General features: G+C 34.8%; 1 protein-coding gene across 1 annotated transcript; it reads right to left on the bottom strand.

The window, feature by feature from the left end:
• Positions 1-11,082: 11,082 nt before the first annotated feature.
• Positions 11,083-26,781, bottom strand: LOC113915977 (arylacetamide deacetylase-like). Its single transcript, XM_027581858.1, is given in 7 exon segments — positions 11,083-11,182; positions 11,184-11,338; positions 18,466-18,589; positions 18,591-18,635; positions 19,810-19,879; positions 22,995-23,217; positions 26,776-26,781. Coding segments are annotated over 7 exon segments (723 nt in total).
• Positions 26,782-27,392: the final 611 nt, after the last annotated feature.

The following is a 27,392-nucleotide window of genomic DNA, read 5'->3' as shown; positions in this document are numbered from 1 at the left end:
GTTTGTTTTTGTTTTTGAGTTGTATGAGTTCCTTGTATATTTTGGATAATAAGCCCTTGGGTATGTAGTTTGCAAATATTTTCTCCCATTTCATTGATTACTTTTCATTTTGTTGATGGTTTCCTTTGCTGTGCAGAAGCTTTTTAGTTTGATGTAGTCCCACTTATTTATTATTGCTTTTGGTGTATTTGCTTATGGTGTCAAATTCAAAAAAGCATTGCTGAGACCAATGCCAAGATATCTGTACTCCATTTTCATTGCAACGTTATTCACAGTAGCACAATAGTGACAATTCACTGGCTGTCTATCTATCTATCATCTATCTATATCTATCTATCTATCTATCTATCTATCTATCATCTATCTATTTATCTATCTATCTAATGTTATAACAATATTATTCAGCCTTAAAAAAAGAAGGAAATCCTGTCATTTGCAACAACATTGGATGAACCTAGAGGGCCTTATGCTGAGCCAAATAAATCAGACAAAAAAGACAGATACTGCATGGTATCACTTATATGTGGAATCATTTTTTTAAAACATCAAACTCATGGAGAGGCACTCGGGCAGCTCAGTTGATTAAGCATCCCACTGGATTTTGGCTCATGTCATGATCTCATGGGTCATGAGATCAAGCCCTGCATCGGGCTCCATGCTCAGTGGGGAGTCAGATTAAAGATTCTCTCCCTCTGCCCCCTCCTCATGTTCTGTCTCTCTCAAATAAATAAATAAATCTTTAAAAATCAAACTCATGTAAACAGAGAGTAGAAAAGTGGTTGCCAGGAGTTGGAGAAAATAAGGAGAGGATGATAAAAGGGTACCACCAACTTTGAGGTATAAGATGAATAAGGTCTGAGGGTCTGAGGATCCAAAGTATAACGTGGTGACTACATCTGATAATGCTGTTTTGTATAATTGGAATTTGCTAAGAGAGCATAGCATAAATGTTCTCACAACAACAACAACAAAAGGTAATATGTGAAGTAATCGATGTGTTAATTAACTTGGGGGAAATCCTTTCACAATGTATACACATATCAAATCATCACATTGTATACTTTAAATATATGACAATTTTATTTGTCAATTATATCTCAATGAAGCTGAAAAAAAAAAGACTATTTCCTTAACTAGTATTCTCACTTTAAATTCTGCTCCTCCCCACAGCCTAGAAGGTTTTTGTTATTGTTGTTGCCGGGTTTTGTTCCCTTTTGACAGCTGCAATGGGTTTCACCAATGCCCTGAAAGACAAATCTTTGGTGTCCTTCTCTCCTGTACATTAAGGTTTTACTTCATAGGAGAGACAGAGAGGGAGAGAAAGAGACACACACACACACAGAGAGAGAGGGAGAGAGAGAATGGCAGAGTGAGAAAGGGTAAGGGTCTTGGTCAACTTAAGTCATTTTTCTGCAACAGCTGCTCTTCTCCTTCCAGGATTACACCATATAGGAAGCATTTGCAGGCTTCTCCCCGAAAGTGTGTGTGTGTGCGGGTGGGTGTAGGTGTGTGTGTGTGTGTGTGTGTGTGTTTATCATCAAAATATTATAGTTCTAAGAAGGTTGTCTTCAAGATAACTTCCACTGCACGAACTGGAAGCCCTAGTGAATTCTATCTAATTAATCTTATGTTTCATTTACACAATACCAAGAAGGAAGAGTAGAATTCAAAAACAATGAAGAAAAAATGCTAAGGTCAGTAGACTCCAGCTGGAATTCCAGCAAGGTGCATTTTTGTATTCATCACTTGGAGTCCAGTTTAATTCCAGTGTAGTCAAAAGTTTGTCATGTGCCAAAGATAAAGAAGCTGGAGTTCTGAGTAGGATCAAGGTACAGAAAGATAAATAAACCCTCTTCTGTTCAATCATAGTTTATGTAATCAAAGTATTTATTGTTTAAAAAATATGTTTGTATTTTGCTTACAATTTTAAAGATGAAGTAATTGAAACATATAATTAACAACTGTATGATCAAAGGGAAAGTTCTTAGACTATTCTTGAGGCAATAATTTCATTTATAATGAAGGCATGTTAATACATACCTAATAGAGTTGTTGTTTGAATGAAACTCCTAATGAATATAAAGAACTAAGCATAACTCTTCGCATCTAGGAGGTCCTCAATAAATGGTAATGTTATCATCACTGTTACCATAGTACGTATTATTATTATTGACACTCCAGTAAAAGAGAAACACAATCAAAATTCATGCTCAGATGGATCTAACTTAACCATCCTCTATTTAAAAAAATTTACCCCTTGATGCTGCCTATACTGCTGGATTGAAATATGAAGTGGAGCAATTTAATGAATGAGCCCTAAGAACGGCTCCGCCAAACTGGGTGGCAACATAGAAAAAGCCAAGATTGTACAGTGCAGAAGGCGTAGTAGAATAAAAGCATGATGGCCAATGGGAATTAAATTGTTTATTATTAATCTGTTAAAAATGGAGAAAAGAGGTAACATATTCTGAGTGGAATTCTGTAAATTAGAGGAGAATAGCCTTACAAAGATATGAAAAAGTTTTTGTTGATTATTCTCCCCACTCACTGTCCACCTGGACCACACTCTCCCTTTTAGATAATGCACAGTATTTAAGATTCAAGTCAGTCAGGCTTCCAAAAGTGAGCTGACAGGAAAAATGTCCTCCTCATCTGTGAGCAGATATTGAATACAGAGAAACATGGTGTGCAGAGCAAATAGGTTCGAAAAGAACATTGCTCACTAGGAAAAGGACATTTTTCCCTTACCTGGATCTATAGAACTAACACAGGAAATAAAAATGACAACATCAGAACACCATATACGACAACACTGTAAAAATAGTGACGTAAGAACTTGTCTGTGAACCAAATTCTTGACTTTTTCTGATATTCAATTTCACTCATATTCAAACAAATTTCACCCAGGCTGGAGAAATGTATGAACTTCCAATCTTGCAGCTATGAATAAGTTTCCAAAATATTAATGGAAATGCTTTTAAAATTTAAATAATATCTAAAATCTAAGATCTTATTTTTTGCGACCCAACTATGCGTTAATATTTAACTATGTTCCTAATAGTAAATTAAGGCTTTTCTCACATGGTTAGTAAATGGTTGCGATTTGAGGGTTTATGATCCTCACTGAATTCATCTCAGTTTTTCAATTAATATTTCTCTTTCTTTCCAAGGATTTAGAAATCTGTCCAGGCACTTCTCTGTATTGATGATTAGCACTGTTGGATTTTTTTTCATGTGTTCATTGGTCACTCATATAGTTTCCTCAGTAAAGTAGCTGCTCAAATATTCCATCCATATTTTTCCTTGTATATGTTGCTTCTTGTTACAGAGTTGTAAAAGTCCTTTATGTACTCTGGACTCAAGTTTATCATCACATATATATATATATATATATTTCTCAGATACTTTCTCTCAGTTTGTGGCTTGTCTTTTCATTCTTTATACAATGCCTTTCAAGAACTAAAGGGTTTGAATTTTGATAAAGTCCAATGTATCTATTTTTTTAAATGTCTGGTGCCTTTCTTCTGTCCCATGTCTTATTTAAGAAAACTTTGCCTAAAAAAAGTTCACAAATATTTTTTTCTTGTGTTTTCTTCTAGAAGTTTTAAAGTTTTAGGCTTTTATATTTAGATCCATGATTCACTTTGAGTTAGTTCTTGTATTTGGTGTGAAGTTAAGGTCATGGTGAAGGATTTTTTTATATGGATGTTCAGATGTTCAAGCATCATTTAAAATATATATTCTACTTTTGGAATTGAATTACTTTGGTAATTTTGTCTCAAAAATTGACCCTTTATTATGGGTTGATTTCTGGATTATTTTGTCATCTATTTTTTATTATTTATTTATTGACTAGTTGCTCATCCTTATTGAAATACCATACTATCTTGATTACAGTAGCTTTATATCATCTAGAAATCATGTGCTGTAAGTACTCCAAATTTATGCTCTTAAAATAAAATAGTTTTTTGATATCCATTTTAGGATATTTTAGGATAAATATGAAATTTTCTTTAAAAAATTTTAAAGTCTTTTGGGATCTAAATTTGGATCATGGTAAATTTATAGGAGAATTGACATCTAAATAAACTTGAATGTTCAGAAAGATGAACATGTTGTTTCTCTCTATTTAGAACATGTCTAATCTCTCTTAGAAAAGCTTTCATTTGTCTGTAAACCTGTCTTGCACATATTTTGGTAAATTTGTCTCTGAATATGTCATGTTTTTTTATGCCATTTAAAAAATAACCACTTTATTGACATATAATTCACATATCAAAAACTTACCATTTTAAAGCAATTTGACATATCAGATTATGTATTTGCACAGTGTGATGAAATCTGAAATAGATTTTAAGATAATAGTACATCAAATTTGATAGAATGAAGCAAATTTTGTCAAAAAATAAATGGCTATCTCAAAAAATTTGACAGCTCATTTAGCAACAAAGGGTTAATTTCTTTACTGTACATGACATTCTTGCATAATAATAATAAAGACAGCAAGGACTTAATAGAAAAGTAGAAAAAGATTATGAACTAACAGTTCATGGAAAAAGAAATTTAAATATGCCTTAACCATATACCACTCATTATGGCAAAGCCTGCAAATTAGTCCTCTGTACTTATTCTCCATGTATTTAATCTCTCTCAAATCTTCCATATCTTATTTCTCTCTCTTATGTAGCCTACATCTTTATATCTATCTTTTAGTCCTAGAATTCACTTCAGCTGAGTTTAATACATTGTTAAAACCATCTTTTATGTTTTAATTTTCTTTTATTTTTAAGGATTTATTTATTTACTTCAGAGAGAAAGAGGACACACACATTGGGGAGGGGCAGAGGGAGAGACTCTTCCAGCAGAATCTTCACGGAGTGTGGAGTCCTAATCAGGCTCCATCCCACAATCCGTGAGATTACAACCTGAGCCGAATCTGACCGAAGAGTCAGATGCTTAACCAACTGAGACACCCAGGCACTCCTTTGTTTAGTTTTCAATTGTTAGTCTTCCAAGTAGTCAAGAATAAAGGTGACCACATAAATTCAAATCTTAAGAAACATCCTCCCAAAAAACTACAGAAGAACAAATAAAACTACACAATCTCAAACTTCAAATTACCTGTAAATAGAAAGTAATCAACAAATTACAACAGGGAGTCATTTCTCAAGTTCTTGCCTCAAATCTTTACAGAGAATGAGATGTGGGAGGGAGGTATCTGGAAAAACTATAAAGAAAGGAAAAAATGAGGTGCCTAAGACTGAGGAAAAATCCCACCTCCCACACCCAAATGAGAAAGAATGCCCAAGAAGTGAACATTCTGTACATGAGTCATAGTAGATCATAAACTTACTAAAGTGAAGAGACTTAATAAAAGGTATACACTGCTCATTGGGAGGGGATGATAAAGGGAAAAGAGGGAAGCACTACAGAGACAAAGGGAGCAAAGGGAAACAGAAAAGAGAAAATTTATAAATAGATTCTAAGTTTTCTTCTAACTGGTTGTTTTTTTGCTTATGTGAAATACAACAATTTTTACTTATTAATTTGCTAAACTGCCACCTTTCTGAAGTTCTATTATAATGGCTTCTGGATTATCTTAAATTATCCAAGCCATTTGAAATAGTGATAATTTAAGTCCTTTCCAATTGTTTACCTTTTAAATTTTATTTTCTTGCTTAATTGAGATGGAGAGTATCTATCCAGAACAGTGAAATATAGGAAAAGTAGTAATGGATATTCATGATTTCTATATAATTTTAATAGAAATTATCATGAGGCAAATTTTATATGGCAAATATTTAGCCATATAGATATCCTTCTATTACTATCACATAAAGATTGTTTAAAATTAAAAACGTGACTATTAATTTTTATATCTCTTTAAGATATTTAGAAACAAGCATATGATTTTTCTTATTATTGCTAACAAAAATGTTGAACAATCCTTTCATTCCTGATATAAACACTTCTTAGTCATGGCATATTAGTCTTACGATCTGCTAGTGTATTCTCCTTGTTTATATGTTTTTAGCATTATTCATTGCTATGCATAAGTGAAAATAATCTGTAGTTTTCTCCTTTTCTGTTATTCTATTTTGACAAAATTACTTAATAAATTGAATACAGAAATGTTCCCCTTTTGTACCCCAGCATTGCATTTTTTTAGAAGACTATTTATTTATTTGAGAGAGAGAGAGAGAGAGTGCCTGAATGGTGGGGGGATTAGGGAGAAGGAGGAGGAGCAGAAGGAGAGGGACAAGCAGACTCCCTGCTGAGTGCAGAGTCCTACCTGGGCAATCCCATGACCCTGAGATCGCCACCCCAACCAAAACCAAGAGCCCAAGCCCCAGCCAACTGAGCCACTCAGGCACCCCAAATTTTTAAAGGTTTGATATATTTTCTCCTTCAAATCATGCTAGGAACACTGTTTCTTTGCAGTGGGAAAGGTAGTAGTAACCTTATCATTGTCAATTTTTTTTTTAATTTTTAGTATGGTAGTGTATCTTTTCAGTTAGAAAATACATTTTAGATTTATGTTTATTTTGCTAGAAATATGTTTTCCAGGCTTAAAAGTTTATTTTCATTATTGAGCAAACCAATGCACAAATTTCTTTTGTGACTGTTTTTTCATTTATCATTTATTTGGTGTATTTTTATTCTCAATTAGGATACCTGGTTGATTGGGTTCATCAATATTACTGATTTTAAAAAACCCAGAAATTTCATTTATTAATTATGCCAATTTTGTTGTTTATATCTTTTTAAAATTTGGTAATTCTTTCTCATTAATTTCTTTGGGTTTATGTTATTTTTCCTAACATCTTGAGTTCAAGTTTAAGCCTTTTCTTTTTAAACATATTGTTAGAAGCATATGAGACTCTGAAATTTTCTTTCAATGCAACAGCTTTAGTTGTAGCCTCTAGATTGAATAATATTTCATGAATACATATATATCTACCTTTCCATATACACATTTAAAAAAAGAATGAGAGTTTTTTATTTTCTGATTCTTTTGCAAGTTTTGTTTTTTGTTTTAATATCTTATTTGTGCAGAAGTTAAGAAAACTTTGAAATATAACTTCTATGTATTTAGAAGTGTTTAAAAAATTTTTGTAGCCCAGACATGGAGGATTTGGGAAGTGTCCCCTATGTGGACAACTGTGGATGGAATCTCTGGTAGAATACAAATATTGCTACCCAGTGGCATCCTTTGAGATTTGTATTAAGCATGTCTTTTTATTTTCTATATTTTGGTGTTTTGACATCTAAGGACTTGCTGACCAGGAAAGGATTTCCGCTCTCAGGGTCAGTTAATGCCTAGAGATAAGCAGCCAGCTGGCCCGTGAGCATGTCCTTCATATGCAATGCACCAAGGACCCTTACCCCCACAGTCTCCTAATCCATTATCCCTTTACCTTAATCACCCCAGGGCCAGGTACCAGACAAAAAGAAATAGCCCCAATACCTCAAAGTCCACTGAAATTGTTCATATTAGCCAATTCTAACCCTGCTTATTCTGCCTTGCTTATTCCTTCCTGTGGAAACCACAATAAAGATTCTTGTTTTTTTTTTTTTGAGAGAGAGAGAGAGAAAGCATATGTGAGTGGGAGGGGTGGGGAGGGGGCCGATGTAGAGAAAGAATCTTAAGCAGGCTCCACACGCAGCTCGTAGCTGGACACAGGCTCCATCTCACAACCCTCAGACCATGACCTGAGCTGAACTCAAGAGTTGGAAGCTTAACAAAGTGAGCCACCCAGGTTCCCAACAGATTTCTTAAGAACAGAAGAGGGGGGCACCTGGATGGCTCAGTCACTTAGGTGTCCTCTTGATCTCACTTCAGGTCTCGATCTCCAGGTCATGGGTCATGAGATCAAGCCCTATGTTGGGATCCACACTGGGTGTGGAAACTACTTAAAAAAAAAAAAAGAATAGAAGATGTATGGTATATCTTATTTAATCTTTTTACTTTTAATCTATCACATTTTTAATTTAAAGGGGATTTGTCTTAGATTGTAAATATTTGAATCTTTCACTTTGATGCAATCTGACCATCTTTCACTTAAAATTTGATGCTTTTAAATTTGATGCTTAGACCATTTTCCTTTTATGTAATTATTGATAAGGTTTGGCTTATATCTTGCTATTTGATTTCTATTTATCCCATGGGTTCTTTCTATCATTTTCCTCTTTTCCAGTCTTATTTTGAATTGAACATTTCCATAATTCTCTTTTGTTTTTACTTGAAGCTGATTAACAATACCTAATTTTGGTGATTGGAGTTTATAAAGTAACATGTAAGGAGGTAAGAGAATGAGCCATGTGGATATTTGAGGGAGAGACACTGAAGACAGAGAGACAGCAGAACCTGCACAATGAGGTTGGAGCATTCTAGGGATGTTTGATAAACACAAAGGAAGCCAGAGTGGTTAGCGGTTAGTGCTCTCAGTCTTACTGAGCTAGCGAAGTTATTGGGGAACCTTGAGCAGAGGAATAATATGATCTGACTTTTCATTTTATAAAGATCATTCTATTATATGTTGCAAATTCACTCTTAGGGCTCAAGGTGAAAGGGGAGAGATCAGTTAGAAGTCTATTGGACTATTCCCAGCAAAAAAAAAAAAAAAATCCTTAAAAAAATTGATAGTAGATTAGATCAGGTATTAGCAACGGAAGTAAGAATAAAAAAGGGTCAAATACATAACATATTTTGACCAAGAGGATTTAACAGTGACATGAGAGAAAGAAAGGGACAAGAAATATTGAGTTTTTGATTGTTCATCTTTGTTTTTGCTTTGCTTTTGTTTGTTTGGCCTAAATAACTGGAAATATGGAGTTGCCATTTATAAAAATGAGAAAGATGACGATTGGTGGTTATTTGAGGGAATATCAGAAATTTAAGTTTGAGGTTTTTATTTAGAATCCAACTGGAGGAGCACCTGAGTGGCTTAGTCAGTTAAGCCTCCCACTCGGTTTCTGCTCAGGTTTATGATCTCATGGGTCCTGGGATCCAGCCCCATGTCAGGCTCTGCAGGGAGTCTGCTTGAAATTCTCCTCCTCTGCCCTTCCCCTGCAGCTCTCCCTCTGGGGTTTCAGTTTATAGATCATTGAAAACCATGAAGCTAAATGATATCACCAGAGAAGAAAATGCAGATAAAAAAGAGACCTGAGTCCTGGGACCAGAAGCACTCCACTGAGATCTCAGGGAAAAAGATAGATGGAGAAAATGTGATTGAGAATGAGAGAGATGGAAACTGGGGTGTGTGTGTGTGTGTGTGTGTGCGCACGCGCAAGGGAGGATTATAATGACTATAGAACTTAATCTGTGTAGGTGTGTGTGTGTGTGCAAGGGAGGATTATAATGACTATAGAACTTAATCTGTGTAAGAAATAAAGAGAAAATAAGAGCAGAATGAGGAATTTTAAATGCTGGTATAATCCAAGTATTGTAGAAATCGTAAGTATTGGTGGGAGTGACCTAAAAAGACAGCAGGTTACAGTCAGTAGCTTATTTGATATTGAGATTATAAGGTGTAGTTTTTGTTAGTAAGGAAGTCTAAGGCATGATAATAAGGAAAACTGGTTTATGCAGAATAGAGGACAAAATCATTCGGGGAAGCACAAGTCAAATAAGTCCATGTTGCTGGTTATATTACCTACATAGATTTTGAAATCCCCAATTGTAATACTGAAGTAGTGACCATAAGCTTAAAGTTGAAATTTTTGAAACATGAGAGGCAGTGACTCCATAATGGAAGGGTAATTAGTGATACAGTCTGCTACCATGAGACAGGAGGCCAGAGGGAGACAGAATAGTCTGGCAGCAACAGATTATGATCAAGGAAGACACTTACCACACGTTCAGCTACTATGGTATGATTAATGTGGGAAGAAGAATACAGGAAGCATGGTCCTCAATTAAGTACTGCATCTCAGATTAAAGTTAATGAAAGGCACAGATAAAAGTTTCAGGATGTTGCTCGTGATGATCCACGAATTCCAGAAAACACAGTGGAAAGATGATAGAAATTGGGAAGAGGTTGGGAAAAGGACAGAATCAGGGACAGGGAATGACTTACAGAAATTAGGGTGTGGAATGAGGGTGATTGGAAGTGATGACTGATGTGCAGAGAGGGGTAAAGAGCAATTAAAATAGCCAGTCCTGGCAACCTGGAATCCAAGAAATCACGTGGTAAGTTAGGAACATCTGTAATTATTCACCCTATTTTATGGTATATAAAAACCAAAGTAGGAATCTGGAGGGACTTTTGTACCAGAAATTTAATTTGTGGGAAATAACAGAATTCCTTTGTTGCTGTTCCTTTGTTAGTTATTGTTCCCTACAACTACATCCTCAGGCAGGAATTCTGGGAAAACACAGTACAATTAATACCAATTTGCTGCATCATTATTATTTATGTAGTTTTAATAATGTATATTGTGTCATAACTCATGTCCATGTTTAAATGTATCTTATAATTCCAAGTTAAAATTATGTCCCCACCTAGTAATTAACTTATATTATTTTTATTGATGGGAAGGTGGCTTAAAGAAGATAAAAGAGTGAAACACCAAGATGCAAGTAAAAAAGAAAAAAGAAAGCCCTCTCGAACTGAGTATACAAATAACCCAATGATGCTCCATTGGAAACCACAGGTATGATTCATTCGTACATCTGTCTTCTGTAATATATGACCCTAAATGTTTCTATTTTTCACACATAATTTAAACCATTTACTCCCATAGAATTTGTGGACTGCCAGTTGCTTATCCATTTCTCACTTATGGTTTTACTTGAAAAAATATTAACTTTGTTACAGATGATATGCCCAGGTTAAAAAATATGACTCCTCAAGCAATTCTCACAGTGTCCACATGAAATGCAGTTTTGTAAAATGAGACAAAAAATGAGAAATATATAGGTGAGGCTTCCAGGACTGCTCTTGTTTTTGTTGATAAAAACAGAAATGAAAGTTTGTGGTTTTCCCATCCCAAATCCAACACCTCTTTCTGTCTGATAATAGTTGAGCAGAAAGGTAAAGACTTGATTTCTGGTGGCTATGAGAAGCCACCATACTAGTTCTAGGCTGCATTCCTCAGTGCTTCCACAAAATTACCAAGATTATGTACCATTGGTACGTGTTGATTGAAGAGCATAGCTCTTGCAAGTGATCTGTCCTCGGTATTCACTCCACAACCTGACCATCATTGATTTGGGCAGAGTTGGAAAATGTGAGCATTCCCAATATGATGGTAAATCCATATCAAGAGTCTGAAGGGCAGGATAAATTAAAGCCTGGGTCTTGAGTTTGATCTTGATATCTGGGTCATCTATGAGCTGAAAATAACTTAAATGAATTGCTCAAAGAGTAATTTTCATTTAAAAGATATTTTTATTTAAAAACAATATATTGATATGGATAAATCCAGAATCTCAAAAAGATAATCAGAAACAACAAAAAATATATCTAAAAGAACTTTCTAATTTTCAATATTGTATTGAATATTAGATATGTCTTAAATCATGAATATAAACTGATTTGTACTACTTTCCTCATGGATGAAGAAAGAGACCATCTAATCTGTGATTAAAAAGCAAAATATCTACCCTGACAACTAGGAATGGCAATCAGAGGAAACACTTCTTTTTGAGTAAAAAACTTATGTACATTTATTATTATATCAACAGGCATTAACATTTAAAGGAAAGATCACATTACTAGGAATTCTAATTTGGCTCTGATACTAAACAGACAAATCCTAGGCAAAAGTCTAATTCATTTTAACATTTATGTTTTTTAAATATTCAAATTACATTAGTGCATTAACACAAATTTATCCATAAATTAATATGCATATATTTGGGGTATACTAGAAGGTTTTTATTAAGAAGATACATGACCAAAAATATTTGGAAACCAGTAATATTGAGCATTACAGTTTAGGAGATGTTTTTATGTACATTTCCTTGGTCTTGCAACATTGAAATGGCCTATTGTGTCTCATAGGTTAATTAACTTCTTTTTTGAAATTTTTTTAGTTAAATTCAATTAATTAACATATAATGTATTATTTGTTTCAGGGGTACAGGTCTGTGATTCATCAGTCTTATATAATACCCAGTGCTCATAATACCCACACTTCTCAGAGTGTGGTCCCTGGACCACGAGCATATGCATCATCTGAGGATTTGTTAGAAATTCAAATTCTTGGGTCCTCACCCAGACTTACTAAGTCAGTTAGGGAGGAAACCAGCAATTTGCATTTTAACAAGTTTCTCAGGTTATTTTCATGAATGCAAAAACTTGAGATACGCTAGTATAGATCACAAATAGTTATTATTAAAGCTATATGTACTCTGATGCTTCTCAGAGTGAAGTATAATGTCTAAATTGAAGTCTATTTCTTAAAACTTAATATGGACTTGAAGGAAGAGAGCACTCTGACATTTTTTCCTGTGGTATACAGATGACATTTTACACACACACACACACACACACACACTAGCAAAAGCAAATGGCAGCACTGTTTTTTTCATTGCCTTTAAAGCACAGTTAGTAATTAGATCTAGTTAGTAAAATAAAATATTTATAAGTCCATTACCAGATTGTTTTATGTAAAAATAATTGTTTTATGTTGGAAAAATGTACTGAATTTAAATAATCATTTCAGGGTTTTATCTCATGTAAGATTACCACATTCCATTTAGCTCAATATCTAGTATGAAGAACACTGTTTACATTAGTAGAAGTGTGGTAGTAATTAAATAAGTAGCTAACAGGTGGCTGATTTTAGATTGAGTTAAGAAGAAATACAAAAATATTTTGTATTTCGCCAATAAATAGAACTTGACAGGTAGCTAAAAATCTTTGAACATATATATTTAAAAAAAACTGTCTTTGTACTTAAATATAATACACATAAAATCAAGTATAGAACTTCCTAAAACAAAAATGTAAAATATAACTATGTTTAAGGGTCGGGAGTTTCCCATATACCCTGAGCGGACCACACACCCTTCCTCCCCAGTAGGACTGCACACCCATCTTCCTTCTCATCCTTCATTCTATGGAATTCAATAGTGTGTATTTCTTTAAAATTATACCATTTAATCAACGTAGTTTATCTGGCTAAGGACTTTCCATCTATTCTCAGGGAACCAATAATTGTTATTGTGAATTTTACTAAATGCTTTTTCTGTACCTAGTAAGATATATATGATTCTGCTTCCTTTATCTATTAATGTGGTGAAATTCACTTATTTTTATCAAATATGCTTTTCCTTGCATTATTAGCAACTTGGTCATGGTCTATGTGTATATATATACAAGTATATATATATATGTGTGTGTGTATGTATATGTATATATAGTATATATAAATTTTTTCTAATACTTTATTCATGATAGTAATATCTTAGCCCATTGTTTTCCTTCCTGAAACTGTTCCTGTTAAATTAGTCATAAAGACCATTCTTCTCTAAAAATAATTAAAAAGAGTGTACAATGTTTTCCTATTCTCTGGAATATTTTGTATTTATTTTGAGAGATTTCTCCTTGATGTTTGATGTAAATTGCCAGCAAGGTTCCTTACCAGGACTGTTTTTATTACTGATTTAATTTGTTCAATGGTTATAAAATGGCTCAGATTTTCATTTCTTCTTGTGTCTGTTTTGCAAGTTATATCTTTCTTGGACTTTGTCTATTGAGTTTAAATATTATTAAATATTTTTTAACTTCAAAGTTTTTCAAAATTTGTCTTTCAAAGACTACAATGTTCATTCTTAACTCATCAAAGCCTAATTCTTTTTCATATTGAAGGGCTTGCAGCATTGTCCCTTTTCCAATCCTGATGTTAATTATTTATGTCTGACTTTGTTCTTCTTCATTTGTCTTTCCAGAGATTTAAAATTTTTATTAGTTCTTTCAAAGAATTAACTTTTTGCTTTTTGTTCATCTTTACTTCTAGCCTGTTTGAATATCATAATTTCTGTTCTTGCCATTACTATTATCTTCCTTCTATTTTTTTTCTTGAGTCAGATGCTTATTTCAACCTTTCTTCTTTTCCAATCTATGCTTGAGGAAGTACAATTTCCTAAAAATATTGTTCTGAATGTGGGGAACATATGTAAGATATCTATTCTATTAAATAATGGGTCACTATTAGGTACTTAATGTATTTTTTTAAATTTCCATACCAAGAAGGACATTTTCTTATTTGCCTTTTTCCTATTGATTTCCCACATTGCACTGTGGTTAATAGTCCAAATGTGTGATTTAAATTCTGTGACTTTTTTTTGAGACTTGCTTTATGGACCAGTACTTTGTCAATTTTTTAAAATGATCACATGTATTTGCTTGTTTCCCTGTTTTTTATAGGTCCATGGAGTTAAATGTATTGATCATTATTCCAGGCCTCTATACCCTTATTATTATTATTGCCTGCTTTTCTTAATTACCGAAAGAAGTATTGTTAAATCTCTCATTGTGGTTTTGAACATGTGTGTCTTCCCCTGTAGTTCTGTTAATATTTTCTTCTTACAGATTTAGAGTTATTATATTTTCCTGGTGGTTTAACCTTTTCTGTAATGATGTGATCTTCTTAATCTACCGGCAATTCTTTTAGATGTTATTTCAGGTTATACATTTTCCATCCATTTACTTTCAGATTTTCTGCTTTCTAATCTGACAATCTTGGTCCTACAATCAGATTATTTAGACTACTATTTACTCTAATTACAAAAAAAATTGATTTTGATCTACCTTATTTTGTGAATCCTTCTTTTCTGTTTTCTCTATTTTTGACTTCTTTCAGATTGGTTGACCTTTTAATTATTCTATTTTTTTCCTGTCATAGTTTATAAGTTATACCCTATTTTTATTCTTTAAATGATTACCCTAAGAATTATAACGTGTATTCGTAACGTCTCAAAAACAAATGAAGTTATCAAAGGCCAATTCTAAGTCTTTATTTCTTCTTAGATAATAAAAAGAGCTTAAAAGACTTAAAATCTGCCCTCCCCTCCAATCTTGAACTTATGGTTTGTTTTTCTTATACTTTAACTCTATATATCTTATTATTTTAAACTATCCAAGTTTAAGATTTACGCACACCTTACCACATTCTTGCTTTTTGCTTCTTCCTGTATCATAAACTTTTATCTGCATTTTCATTCTGTCTGAAATATTTATTTAAACCATCTTTTACCGTGTTCCATTAATAGCAGTTTTCTTAGTTTTGTTTTTTCTGAATATGCTTTTATTTCTCCTTTATTTGTAAGTAATATTTTTGTGCACCATATTTCTCCTTTATTTGTAAGTAATATTTTTGTGCACCATAGGATTTGGTTGACAGTAAAAATTGCTGCACTTTGATAATATTCCACTAACTTGGAAATTACATTCTCGCTATTGAGAAATAAGCTGTCAGTATGACTTGCACTTCTGTGAAGGCACTCTTTTTTTCTCTGAGATTTCCTCTATTTCATTTTTTCAGATTTTTAAAAAATTTTTAAAAATAATCTCTATACCCAATGTACTCACAACCCCAAGATCAAGAGTTGTATGCCTTACCAACTAAGCCAGCCTGGCACCCCTCTATTTCTTTTTTTTAATTTTGTGTTGTTGGTTTTCTATACTTTCACCTTGCTGTGTTACATGTAGATTTCTCTCTATTTATTTATTTTTAATCTTTTAAAAAAGTATGTTCAAGATTCATGGAGCTTCTTTTATCTGTATCTTGATATCTTTCATCAGCTCTGCACAATGCCCTACTATATTTTTAAGTATTCCTTTCTCCCATTCTTTCCCCTTTGCTTCTGGCATAACATTTAAAAAGTATTGGATTTTCTTATCTTCTCTTTTGTATTTTCTATCTTTTTTATATCTTTTGTATTTTTCTATCTATCCATGCTTCATTTTGCAGAGTCATCCATAGGTCATATGACTCATCTTTCAGCTTATAAATGATCTCTTAGCTATGTAAAATCACTTAAACAATTCATAAAGTTTTTATTTTGATAATTTCATTTTTAGTTTTGGAATTTTTGTTTTTCAAAATTTTTTCTGCTGAAATTTGCAATCATGGTTGTGAATTAATTGAAGAAATTAGGATAATTATTTTATATTCTGGCTGATAACTGCAGTATCTGAATTTTGTAAAGTGTCTTTCTGTTGTCTGTTGATTCTGCTTGCTTTCCTTCATTGTTTCTTGTTTACTTGTTTGCCTGGATATGCTTTATTCCATGCTGGATACTGATTTCAAAAATGTTTGCAGGAATAATTTGAAATCTATAATGACACCACATTTCTCCAGGGAGTATTTTTATACATTTCTGTCTAGTATACTTGATTATCAACTGTTCACACTAACTTAAGTTCAAGGACTGAAATTTCCCTATTCCATCCAGGTGATGTGAAGCAGGGCTCCAAATGCATATGAGGTTTGTTCTATATCACATTTACCCTGACAGTGAGACCATATCTCTTCTGGGCCTCACTTAAAGTTAGAAGTACTTCATAATTGTCACCATTTTTGGATGGCCCTGGAACTTGACTTCAACTCCCTAGCTCACCTTGGTTGAACAGTTTTCTTTTGATTGGCATATACCATTAGAGCAGAGAGGACATTGAGTGCTAGGCTTATGTTTGTGGTGTGTGTGTGTGTGTGTGTGTGTGTGTGTGTGTGTGTGTTGTAGCCTTAAAAAACTTTTTGGCCTAGAAACTTCTCATATTTTATTATTAGTTTAATGCTCTCCAGAATAGTATAAGATATTTTAACCAGATTTTTAATAATTATGGGTCTGAATTCATTGGTTCACCACTATAGGAGTCTAAACTCCATATGAGGAAGGGTTCATTATGCAACACAGTAAAAAGAAATTGATGCTTGAAAAGATTAGGTGGCTTGTCCAAGGTCATAGAGCTGGACACTTCTTTAGCTTCAAAAATCCATGTTTCCTGATGTGCCCTTTGTACTGCCTCAAGATACCTCTCAGAGTGACAATGACTACACAATATAGAAGTTAATTTCTGGGAAGTAGCAGATATCTGTTCTGCAGTATATTTGTAACAAATCACAAAATTTATATCTTTCCTTTGCCTACAAATCATGAGAAGGTTATTCTGAAGTTACCAATAGCCAAAATTCATATACTTTTAAATACAATCAACAAAATCAACAGCAAGTTTTGTTTGATTGTATAATAAATTTATGTGCAATATTTATGATTAGAGTTAGTTACTGAATTGCAAACATTCATTTGTAAATCTACAAGCAATTCTTTTTTCATACAGGAACACAGCGTCGAAGCCATCAGTGCCTGGTTTATTTCTTAGGTCGGATAACAACATCAAAAACACTTTTACTCACTATTAGACTAATTATGATTATGTGTCACTTTAAATTGATAGCCAATAGATGCCCAGTTTTAGCTAAGTGTCATAGAAATAGTGTGATGGTTGATTTCTGAAAATTATAATTCCTTCTGCAAGTAAACAGTATCCATAAACCTGCTAACATTTTTTGTCTATAGGCAAATTAAGAATTCTGATAACAGTTTTCGTGCAAGTTTTAGTATACTCCATGAAGGATGCTGGATTAATCTGATTCTGTAGCGATGGTGATGGTATCATTTATTGTTTCACAAATACCACCCTTAATAAAACAAAATAGTGTGGCGCTCAGCTGACCATATTAATTATGTTTAAACCAATGATCTGAAAAGAGTATTTTATCATTTTATTTTTTTAAAAAATCTGGCAGAATGTAGGGGCACCTGGGTGGCACAGTTAGTTAAGTGTCTGACTCTTGGTTTTGGCTCAGGTTGTGATCTCAGAGTTGTGATCTCAGGGTCGTGATCTCAGGATTGTGAGATCGAGTCCCACATCAAGCTCTGCACTCAGCACAGAGTCTGCTTAAGACTCTCTCTCCCTGCTACATGAGCGACCTTGTGTCTGAATACCAGCAGCACCAGGATGCCACAGCTGAGGAGGAGGGCACTTTTGAAAAGGAGAGGGCCTAGACCTGTCTGGTACCCAGTAAAGCATGGAAGCCCTGTGAACTCTGTTCACTCACAACCTGTTCTCCGATAGCCGTGTCTCACTGTGTGAGTCCAGTCGCTTTTCTTCCTGTCTTGAGATTACATGGTGTATAGTCTACCACCATTAAAGCATTTTCAAAGTGAAAAAAAAAAAGACTCTCTCTCCCTTTCCCTCTGCACCTACCCCCCACATGCTCTCTCCTTCTCTCTCTAAAATACATAATAAATAAATAAAACTTTTTAAAAAATCTGGCAGAATGTAGGAATAGAAGCACTCAGGATATAAATGTTCTCTAATATTTATCTGTACGTATCTCTAATTTCTAACATATTAACATAACATAATTGCTTTGATATGTTAATGTTTGAAATAGATATTTAAGTGTAAAATATTTTTTTAAAAGAAGCAAACCTAAGCAACGTACCTGTTGAGTCACTGCTGCCACTAAATTCCCTCCAGCGCTTTCTCCAGAAATACCAATCCTTTCAGGATCCACACCATATTTGTCAAGAACATCTTGGCGCAAGAACCACTTTAGTGCATTATATGTCTTCAAAGTGATTTGGAAAGCGATATTTGGGTGCTAGTCTGTAGCTGTGAGCAGAATAACAATGTTTTTTAAGTCAATTATTTTTCATTAAAAAATGTGCATCCGTGTAGAGCAGGAGACATACTCTAACCCTAAAAACCAAACGTAGAAAAATTTTCTGTAGCAAACCTGGTATTTGGGGTCTTTATGAATCCAAAGACAAACTTCATTCTTATGATAATGCTTGATATGAAAGCTTTACAAATTTTTACATTTTCCACAAGTAAAGGCTTGAATGTAAAACTTGGATTAGACTTAAGAAAAAAAGAAGTGATCATTTCCTTTAAATAAACTTTTACCAGAATGTTATTTTCTTTGTAAGCATTATGCTTCATTACTGACCAATAAATAGCAAACAAAGCTTAGGAATTATAATATTCCAGCTTAATGTAATAACCAAGTTGGCATGCAGTCACTATTATGGATTTTTTTTCATAGTTTCTTCATTTTTCTATTTATTCCCATTGGGCTTGCTTTCTTTATTAATTATTAATCTAGAATGTTTTTTGAGAATAGATTTTGCCTGTATTCCTATATGTTATTTGGTGACTAATTGCATTTAATGAAGGATTGTACCATGAAATACACTCTACTCATTGCTTTAAATGCATTTTGTCACTTAATCCTTAAAATAAGTCTATGATATAGAAAATATTATATGATTCCCAGTTTATATCTGAGAAAACTGAGCTAAAATGATATTTAGCTGCCACAAAGTCATCCAATTAGTTCTACAACCAGGCTTTGAAACTGATTCTCTGACTCCAAAGCCTTCATCTTACTTAGCTAATTACGAGTAAGCTAGGGGTGCCTGGGTGGCTCAGTCAGCCTCTGACTCTTGATATCAAGGTCGTGAGTTTAAGCCCTATGTGGAGAGCCTCCCGAAATAAAAGGAGTAGGTTAGAAATCCAGCAGAGGTCGTTTGTCCCTAAGATGCAGTAGTTTAATTTTATTGTAACAATGTTTTGACTTCCTGTTTTTGATCCCTGTTTGACCTAACTATACAACTCTTTTTACTCTAACTCTTTTCTGGTCATGTCAAGATCACTTTCCCTATTCTCACCCTCTCAATTTCATTTGAAACACTTCCAGCATAACCGAGAACAACCAAGACAACTGAGAGCATCTTACTGTATAAGGCATCTGGCCAAAACTCAGACAAATCAACGGTCTTCTTACTTGGCTGAAATGACAACAGCATCAGGTCTATCAGCTGTCTGTCTTGACAGGAAGTCATAACCAAACAAAGCTGAAATAAAAGAAAATAAATCAGAAACTGACAAATGAATTGACAAGTGTTTCCATCAGCAGAAAGCTTATCCCTATACCTTTTCTCCTCACTGAAATGTTCTGGGAAAAATTTTTCTAAGATTTCATCTCATCATAGCTATAGAACATGAATTATTCTGCTCAGTGATCCTTTTACATATGTATTGTCAGCGTTCTTGTCCTTCCCCACATTTTCACACTGGATAATTTAAACCAAATTTCATTCTTTTTGAGATTAATCTCTTCTCCCTTCATTCAGCAGGCATTAGGTGTTGAAAGAGTAAACACATACATACTAACTCCCTGGCTTTCAGTAAGTCACAATCTACTAGGGACAGGGGCAGGGAGGGGCAGGCATAAAGCAGAGGGCAGCGATGCAAAATATGAGCTGTTTTAATGGGGAGGTAGTTGTATGGAAATAGTACTTGACTTTATCAAAACCGCCAGAGAAAGATAAAGAAAAGAAGTAGGGAAAGCTAAAACCTGATTTATATATTCACATTTTCTAGGCAGACAAGAAAAAAACTGTGTTTTCTGTGGGCGGGGGGTGGTGGGCATGTGTGTGGAGTGGGGATGAGTAGGCTTGGGTAAATGCTCCCTTTTGCAAATAAGTAAGATGAAATAGAATTTGCCAGTAATGAGAGGAGGGAGAAATCATAAAGTGTTACGGGGGAAGTATCAGAATATGTAGTTGTCACAAACGTTAAATCATGTGGGCCATGAAAAGAAGAGTAGATATTATTTTGAAATGATTCCAAAGTCAGGTGCTGAATATTCTTAAAATATCAAATACACACTAAGTTTTAAGCTTTTATTTAACATTTACTATAAGAAGTCATTCTTATATTTTGAATTAGAACATAAATTGTTATGTCTTTTTAATATAAAATAAAAAACATCAGGAAAATACCATTTTGTTTCAGGGCTTATTCTTATTTAATTCCTTTATCTTGGTAAGCATACTCCCATTCTTTAATAATACTTTGACAAAAGGATTTTTAAAGAAGTGCTTTGGGCAGCAGGGACTCATGGAAATGGACTGAGGCATAGCATAGTCAGATTTTGCCTTAGAAACCTCACTTCATCGCCAGCTAATGACTTTACTGTCTGTATTTATAGAAGACGATAGACAGGATCATACCCTTTACTGCTCTGATTTACGTTTCCAGTCTATATCAATACCCATCAACACCTCTTTTTCTCCTGTTACAGAGAAAGTGTGTTTCTCCTCCTAGGTGTTGCTAATACTTCTCCTCTGCACTAAGTCCAATTTCTTCTTATATCCTCTAGATCAGGCAAACCTCATTCCATCCTCCAGCTACCCCCCATTTCTCCAGCATATTTATATTAACTGCCATCTTTACCTTCAGTTTATAAACATGTTCATAGATCTCTCTTTGTAAATATAAAATGCATATAATATAAAATAAATATTTATACATAGACAAAATAAAACATAAAATTTTACATTATATACAGCAACATTATATACATTAAAATATTACATATTTCATATATTTATATAAACATTAAAAATGCACAAAATAAACTGAAATATATATGTATTTTTAATTTAATTTAATTTTGTTATGTTATGTTAGTCACCATACAATACATCATTAGTTTTTGATGTAGTGATCCACGATTCATTATTTTCATATAACACCCAGTGCTCCATGCAGTATGTGCCCTCCTTAATACCCATCACCGGGCTAACCCACGCCCCACCTCCCTCCTCTCTAAAACTCTCAGTTTGATTCCCAGAGTCCAGAGATTCTCATGGTTCATCTCCCCCTCCAATTTCCCCCCCTTCATTTTTCCCTTCCTTCTCTTAATGTCCTCTATGTTATTCCTTATGTTCCACAAATAAGTGAAACCATACGATAATTGACTTTCTCTGCTTGACTTATTTCACTTAGCATAATCTCCTCCAGTCCCATCCATGTTGATGTAAAAGTTGGGTATTCATCCTTTCTGATGGCTAATATTCCATTGTATATATGGACCACATCTTCTTTATCCATTCATCTGTTGAAGGACATCTCGGCTATTTCCACAGTTTGGCTATTGCAGACATTGCTGCTATGAACATTGGGGTGCATATGGCCCTTCTTTTCACTACATCTGGGTCTTTGGGGTAAATACCCAGGAGTGCAATTGCTGGGTCATAGGGTAGCTCTATTTTTAACTTTTTGAGGCACATGCACCCTGTTTTCCAAAGTGGCTGTACCAACTTGCATTCCCACCAACAGTGTAAGAGGGTTCCCCTTTCTCCACAACCTCTCCAACATTTGTTGTTTCTTTCCCTGTCCATTTTTGCCCTTCTGACTGGTGTAATGTGGTATCTCAATGTGGTTTTGATTTGAATTTCCCTGATGGCTAATGATGATGAACATTTTTTCATATGTCTGTTAGCCATTTGTAGGTCTTCTTTGGAAAAGTGTCCGGTCATGTCTTCTGCCCATTTTTTGAGTTGATTATTTGTTTTTTGGGTGTTGAGTTTGAGAAGTTCTTTATAGATCTTGGAAATCAGCGCTTTGTCTGTAGTGTCATTTGCAAATATCTTCTCCCATTCTGTGGTTGCCTCTTTGTTTTGTTGGCTGTTTCCTTTGCAGTCAACAAAATATATATATATTTTTATATAAAATCAAGATAAAATACCCTTACTCAACTCTGGGCTTCTTTTCCAACTAGCACCTTTCTCATTTCTTTCTTATCTAAGCTGAATGAAAGACTTGAGTCATCATCTCCATTTCCTCATTTCTCATCCACTATCCCATGTACTTCATTTTGGTTTTCATTACAACATTCCATCATTTCTGCAGTTAACAAGTTTAAGAATAAATGTCTAAGCTCATGAAACACTTTTTCTTCTGACCTGAGATTTGCTACAGCAAATCACTATTCCCTTTCAGAAAGAGATCTGAAATAATTCCTTTAAACTAACATAGCTCCAAAGAAATGAATTTCAGACAGCTGAAGTGTTATATTTTCTGGGATGTTTATCAGATATATCTTCTTGATATGTGAAGTCAACATCTTAATAAAATACATGCTATATGACAAATTGAGATTATTTAACAAGGAGCACATACCAGCACTCCCCAAACACCAACCACCACCATGAACATAAAATAAGGCCCTTCTTAGTCTCTCTGGCTTTCGTTTTGGCACATAGACACGGACAGGAATGTTGTTGAAAGTTGTCTCCATCACAGTGACATTTTCATCAGATGTGGGTGGGACTTCTTCAAGGTTCACAAAGAACATTGCAATGTTCACAAAATGGTTGATTCCCAATAGTTCAGCAAACAGAATCTAAAAGAAGGGGGAGGTACACCAGGTTACAAATACCAAATGTCAATGTTGTTTATGAACATAGAAGTATGCTGTTTGCTCCCAATAGTCCTGTACTGGATTGTTAAACAGGTGAATCTGAATGACACAGTTAGAAATACTGGAGATTCAGAATTTTTACCACACCACAATAGTTGCCTCATATAAATAAAGGTAAAGAAATTACAGAGGTATTACATCTTGGCAGGTTCTATGCTTCCTACCTTGAGTACAAAGACAAACGGTGAGTTCCCTACTCTAAATAAGCTCAGAGTCAAGTGGGAGAAATGGATATATAAGCAGTTATAAAGCAACATAACTGCATGTCTCATAGACATATACAATGAACTTTGGCAAAGGTCAATAGGAAGATAAACTAGTTGCCTGGACATGAGACCTGGGGAGATGTTTTCAAACAGTAGGTGAACTCTGTTATGGGTACTGAACTCTGATATGCAAGAGTTTGGCCAAACAAAGGAGGAAAACTCCCTCTAGGCCAAAGTTAAAGACACAGGGACGCTCGTACTACAATCGGAGAAATGCAGGTAGCTTAGTAAAGCTATGAAGTCAGGTCCACACAAGGATGAAAAAAAGAAAAGAGACCTCAGGAGGTGAGTATGAGCCCAACCATGAAGGATCTATAATGTTAGAATTCCAAGAATCGAAAAGACTCATTTTCCAATCTTAAATTGGAAACATGTGGTGATTAATTAAATAGTTGGGTCAACCTCTTTACCATTATACGAAGGTAAAACAGATACAAAAGGAATAAGCAAAATTATCTGTTTTCAATACTGAATCATCCCCACCTGGTTCCTGAAAGGCAGGTCAGGGAAATACATTTCCCACAACTCCATGCCAGATTAAATTATGCCACAAAGAAGCACTCCTACAAGAATGAGAGGGCAGAAAAAAAAAAAAAAAAGCCATTATTTTCTCTGAGCCCCTATGGGTATTGATTAAACATGTGGCTTTTTTTTTAAGTCTGACTTAATCTGTATTGTTATGGTTTCTTACCCAATTTTGAGAGCTGCCTCCTAGCATTCCCCAAGAGAACAAAGACCTTTGGTTTGGATGAGTTAAGATTGAGGCAAAGGGGAATACCCAGACTTTGGAAAGAAAATACTAGGCACTCGTTCTGAAATGGTATTAATTCCTAGAGACTCCAAAGCCACCATGGCCACCAAGCAGAGTGAATCTTAAGGGTATCAAGTATGAAAGAATGTTCTAGATTGATTTCCAATTAAAATGGGTCCAAGGGTGTAAATATCCATAGCTGTGCTTATTTCCCCAGTTTCTGTCAATGGATCGTTCAAATAGACATACTTGGCAACTGACAGTGTCCTTACTTTGGCTCCTTATTCCATTAGTCAAGAGGTATTATGGAAGTTAGGGCCATGCAGAAACACCTGAAACTACCTCTCCCTACTGAAAGAGTAAAAGAAAAGCAATAATAAATCCCAGGGAATCACAAAGATTTGTGCCGCAATCAAAAGATTTGAAAAATTTAGAGGTGATAATTTCTGTACAAGTCTTAAAATGACATAAGATTTTCTCCCTGACTAAACACTAGCCAGACTCCTCTGAGTCCCTTTCTCAACTGGGCCTCAACCTTGTCCTATAAAAACTACAGACACTCAGCACAAATGACTTCATTCACTCCCTTTCTCCCACATTAGCATAGCTCAATGCTACGGCAAAAATGTACTGCTTGTTTTAGCCAACACCTGACAGATAAGCCCCTGATCATCCTTTCTGAGGGTACTTACTAAAAAAGGCTTACAATGGTGAATCCTTTCTCTGCCTCTTTGAAATGTATATGTATCTCCTACAATTTAGGAGTGTCTTTCTCAAGGACCTGAAAGCCATTCCTTGGGAATGTAATCATTAGGAAAAACTGAGAGAATAGGGTGCCTGGGTGGCTCAGTTGGTTAAGCGACTGTCTTCGGCTCAGGTCATGATCCTGGAGTTCCAGGATCAAGTCCCACATCGGGCTCCCTGCTCAGCAGGGAGTCTGCTTCTCCCTCTGACCCTCCCTCCTCTCATGTGCTCTCATTCTCTCTCTCAAATAAATAAATAAAATCTTAAAAAAAAAGAACTGAGAGAATAGAATCCAAACTTCCATAATTGCCAGTGGGCCTAAATGCATGTATAATAACCAACCCACTGTCACTTGTCATTTCCTGATCCTGAGCCTTCCCTTGCTCCCTTCCCTACTCCCATTCTCCCTTTAAAACATCCATTCACCTCTGTACAAACTGAAGTTGAGTTCAAATCATGCTGACCCACTTCCTTATTGCAATAACATATTATTGGTTAAAATCTGAACTTACCACTTTACCAAGGGCCTGCTTTTGTTTTAGTCAAAGGGTGTATCAACTATATGACTTAGAGGACAGATGAATATTTGAGAAAGACAGAATTATCTTAAACTTAATCAGGTCATAACTGCAATTGCAGCTGCTATTCCAGATATGATCTCTTTAATGGAACAAATCAACACAGCTTCTGGCTTCTAGTACACAGCATTCATTTGGGCCTGTCTCCTCTACCAGTTAGCAAGGAAAGCAGTACACCGTTACTATCTTGCTTTGAGTCTATCGGAGCTCTCTTGCTCCCCACATAATCTGATCTACAAGAATTTCTACTGTCTTTGTATGTCACAGGACATCATGCTGGTCCACAACACTGTGTCATCAAGCTTATAGATCTGGTGATTGAGAAATCGCAAGTACTATGTATGCATGCCTTGGTAAATCATATATGTGACAAAGAATACATAGTAAACCTCATGAAATTTAGGGACTTGCTACTTTGGTTTCTGAGTGTTCAATAGTCTGGGGCTTCTTGGATATTGTCTCCAAAGTGAAAGAAAGTTGCTATATTTGTACTATCACCATATAAAAGGGGCAAAATGCTCACTGACTCACTTCAGATTAAGGTAGCAAAATACTCCCAATTATTTATCAAGTAAGCCTAATACTCAGCCTGCTGGATTTTAGTGGAAACTAAAGACAAGAGAGTCTCTGCATCACATCCAGGATGCACTGCAAACTGCTCTGTTCCCCAGAGCGGAACCAATGGTGATCAAAGGGTCTGGGACAACTAGGGGTGTGGTAGGGAGGGTGTGGCAAGAACTTATGATTTTGAGCAAATCCATTCCTAGTCCTCTTGCACTCTCTGCAATAATGAACCTGGCTTGCTTTTAGGCACTGGTAACGCTTTGTACAAATTCCCAATGAGAACGCCTTACTCCTTCACTAGTCATCTGCACCACTTTTGTCTTAAAACTTTCTATGTTTGCCTCTACTTAAGAAGCATGTACTACTAAAATAGAAAAATATTTGTATTTAATTATATATATGGTGTGTGTTTATATATGAGCATATACTTATGGCTGTGTATATGAGTAAAACTATGTATACACATATATCTATGAGTATAAATATACCACACACACAAACATGTATGTAAGTGTATGTGTATGTGTGTATATATATGTGTAATGTATGTATATATCACACGCATACACACACATACCCCCATCTCGCGAAGTCTGTTTCCTTTATGTTCAGATTTACTTTAGGACCTGGGATTTCTCTATGCTTTCATACTCCTTCTTTCACCTCAATTGCAGTAAATGTACCTCTAGTTTCTTCCTTTATGCATAGCTCCTACTATGTATCCTTCAAAGACTCCAGATTCACCAAAACAAAACTGGCATCAGAGAAATAGTCATTAAAATAACCACACTTTCACTTTTCAGCTATCACAAAATCTACCACTTTACTCTCTTTTTTTGTTATTGTTCATTTTTAAAGTTTCCCATTTTTTACAGACTCCTAATTGAATTCTCAAACTGTACTTCCTGCAGCCTTCCTGGGTTTTAAGAAAAAAATACATCAAAATTACTTCTAACCTGAGTGTTTACTGGATTGAAAAATTCACCAAGGGGGGGGTCCCCTTTAAAAGTTCTGGGAGTAATAATCCCCCTGGGATCCCTTACGGAAGAAAGCATAGAGGAGTCAGGATAGCAGTGAAGTCTGTGCAGGGACTCAGGCCTACATCAGGGGAGTCCCTGGAGTGCAAGCTTCTTCAGTGCAAGTGAATGCAATCTGACTTCACAAAATATACTGCATGTTCAGTGTGTGCGAAGC

Source organism: Zalophus californianus, chromosome 1, assembly GCF_009762305.2.
Source record: "Zalophus californianus isolate mZalCal1 chromosome 1, mZalCal1.pri.v2, whole genome shotgun sequence".
NCBI classification, from domain to species: Eukaryota; Metazoa; Chordata; class Mammalia; order Carnivora; family Otariidae; genus Zalophus; species Zalophus californianus.
The sequence above is the reverse complement of the archived record's forward strand: the minus strand, read 5'-3'. Positions and strand labels throughout refer to the sequence as shown.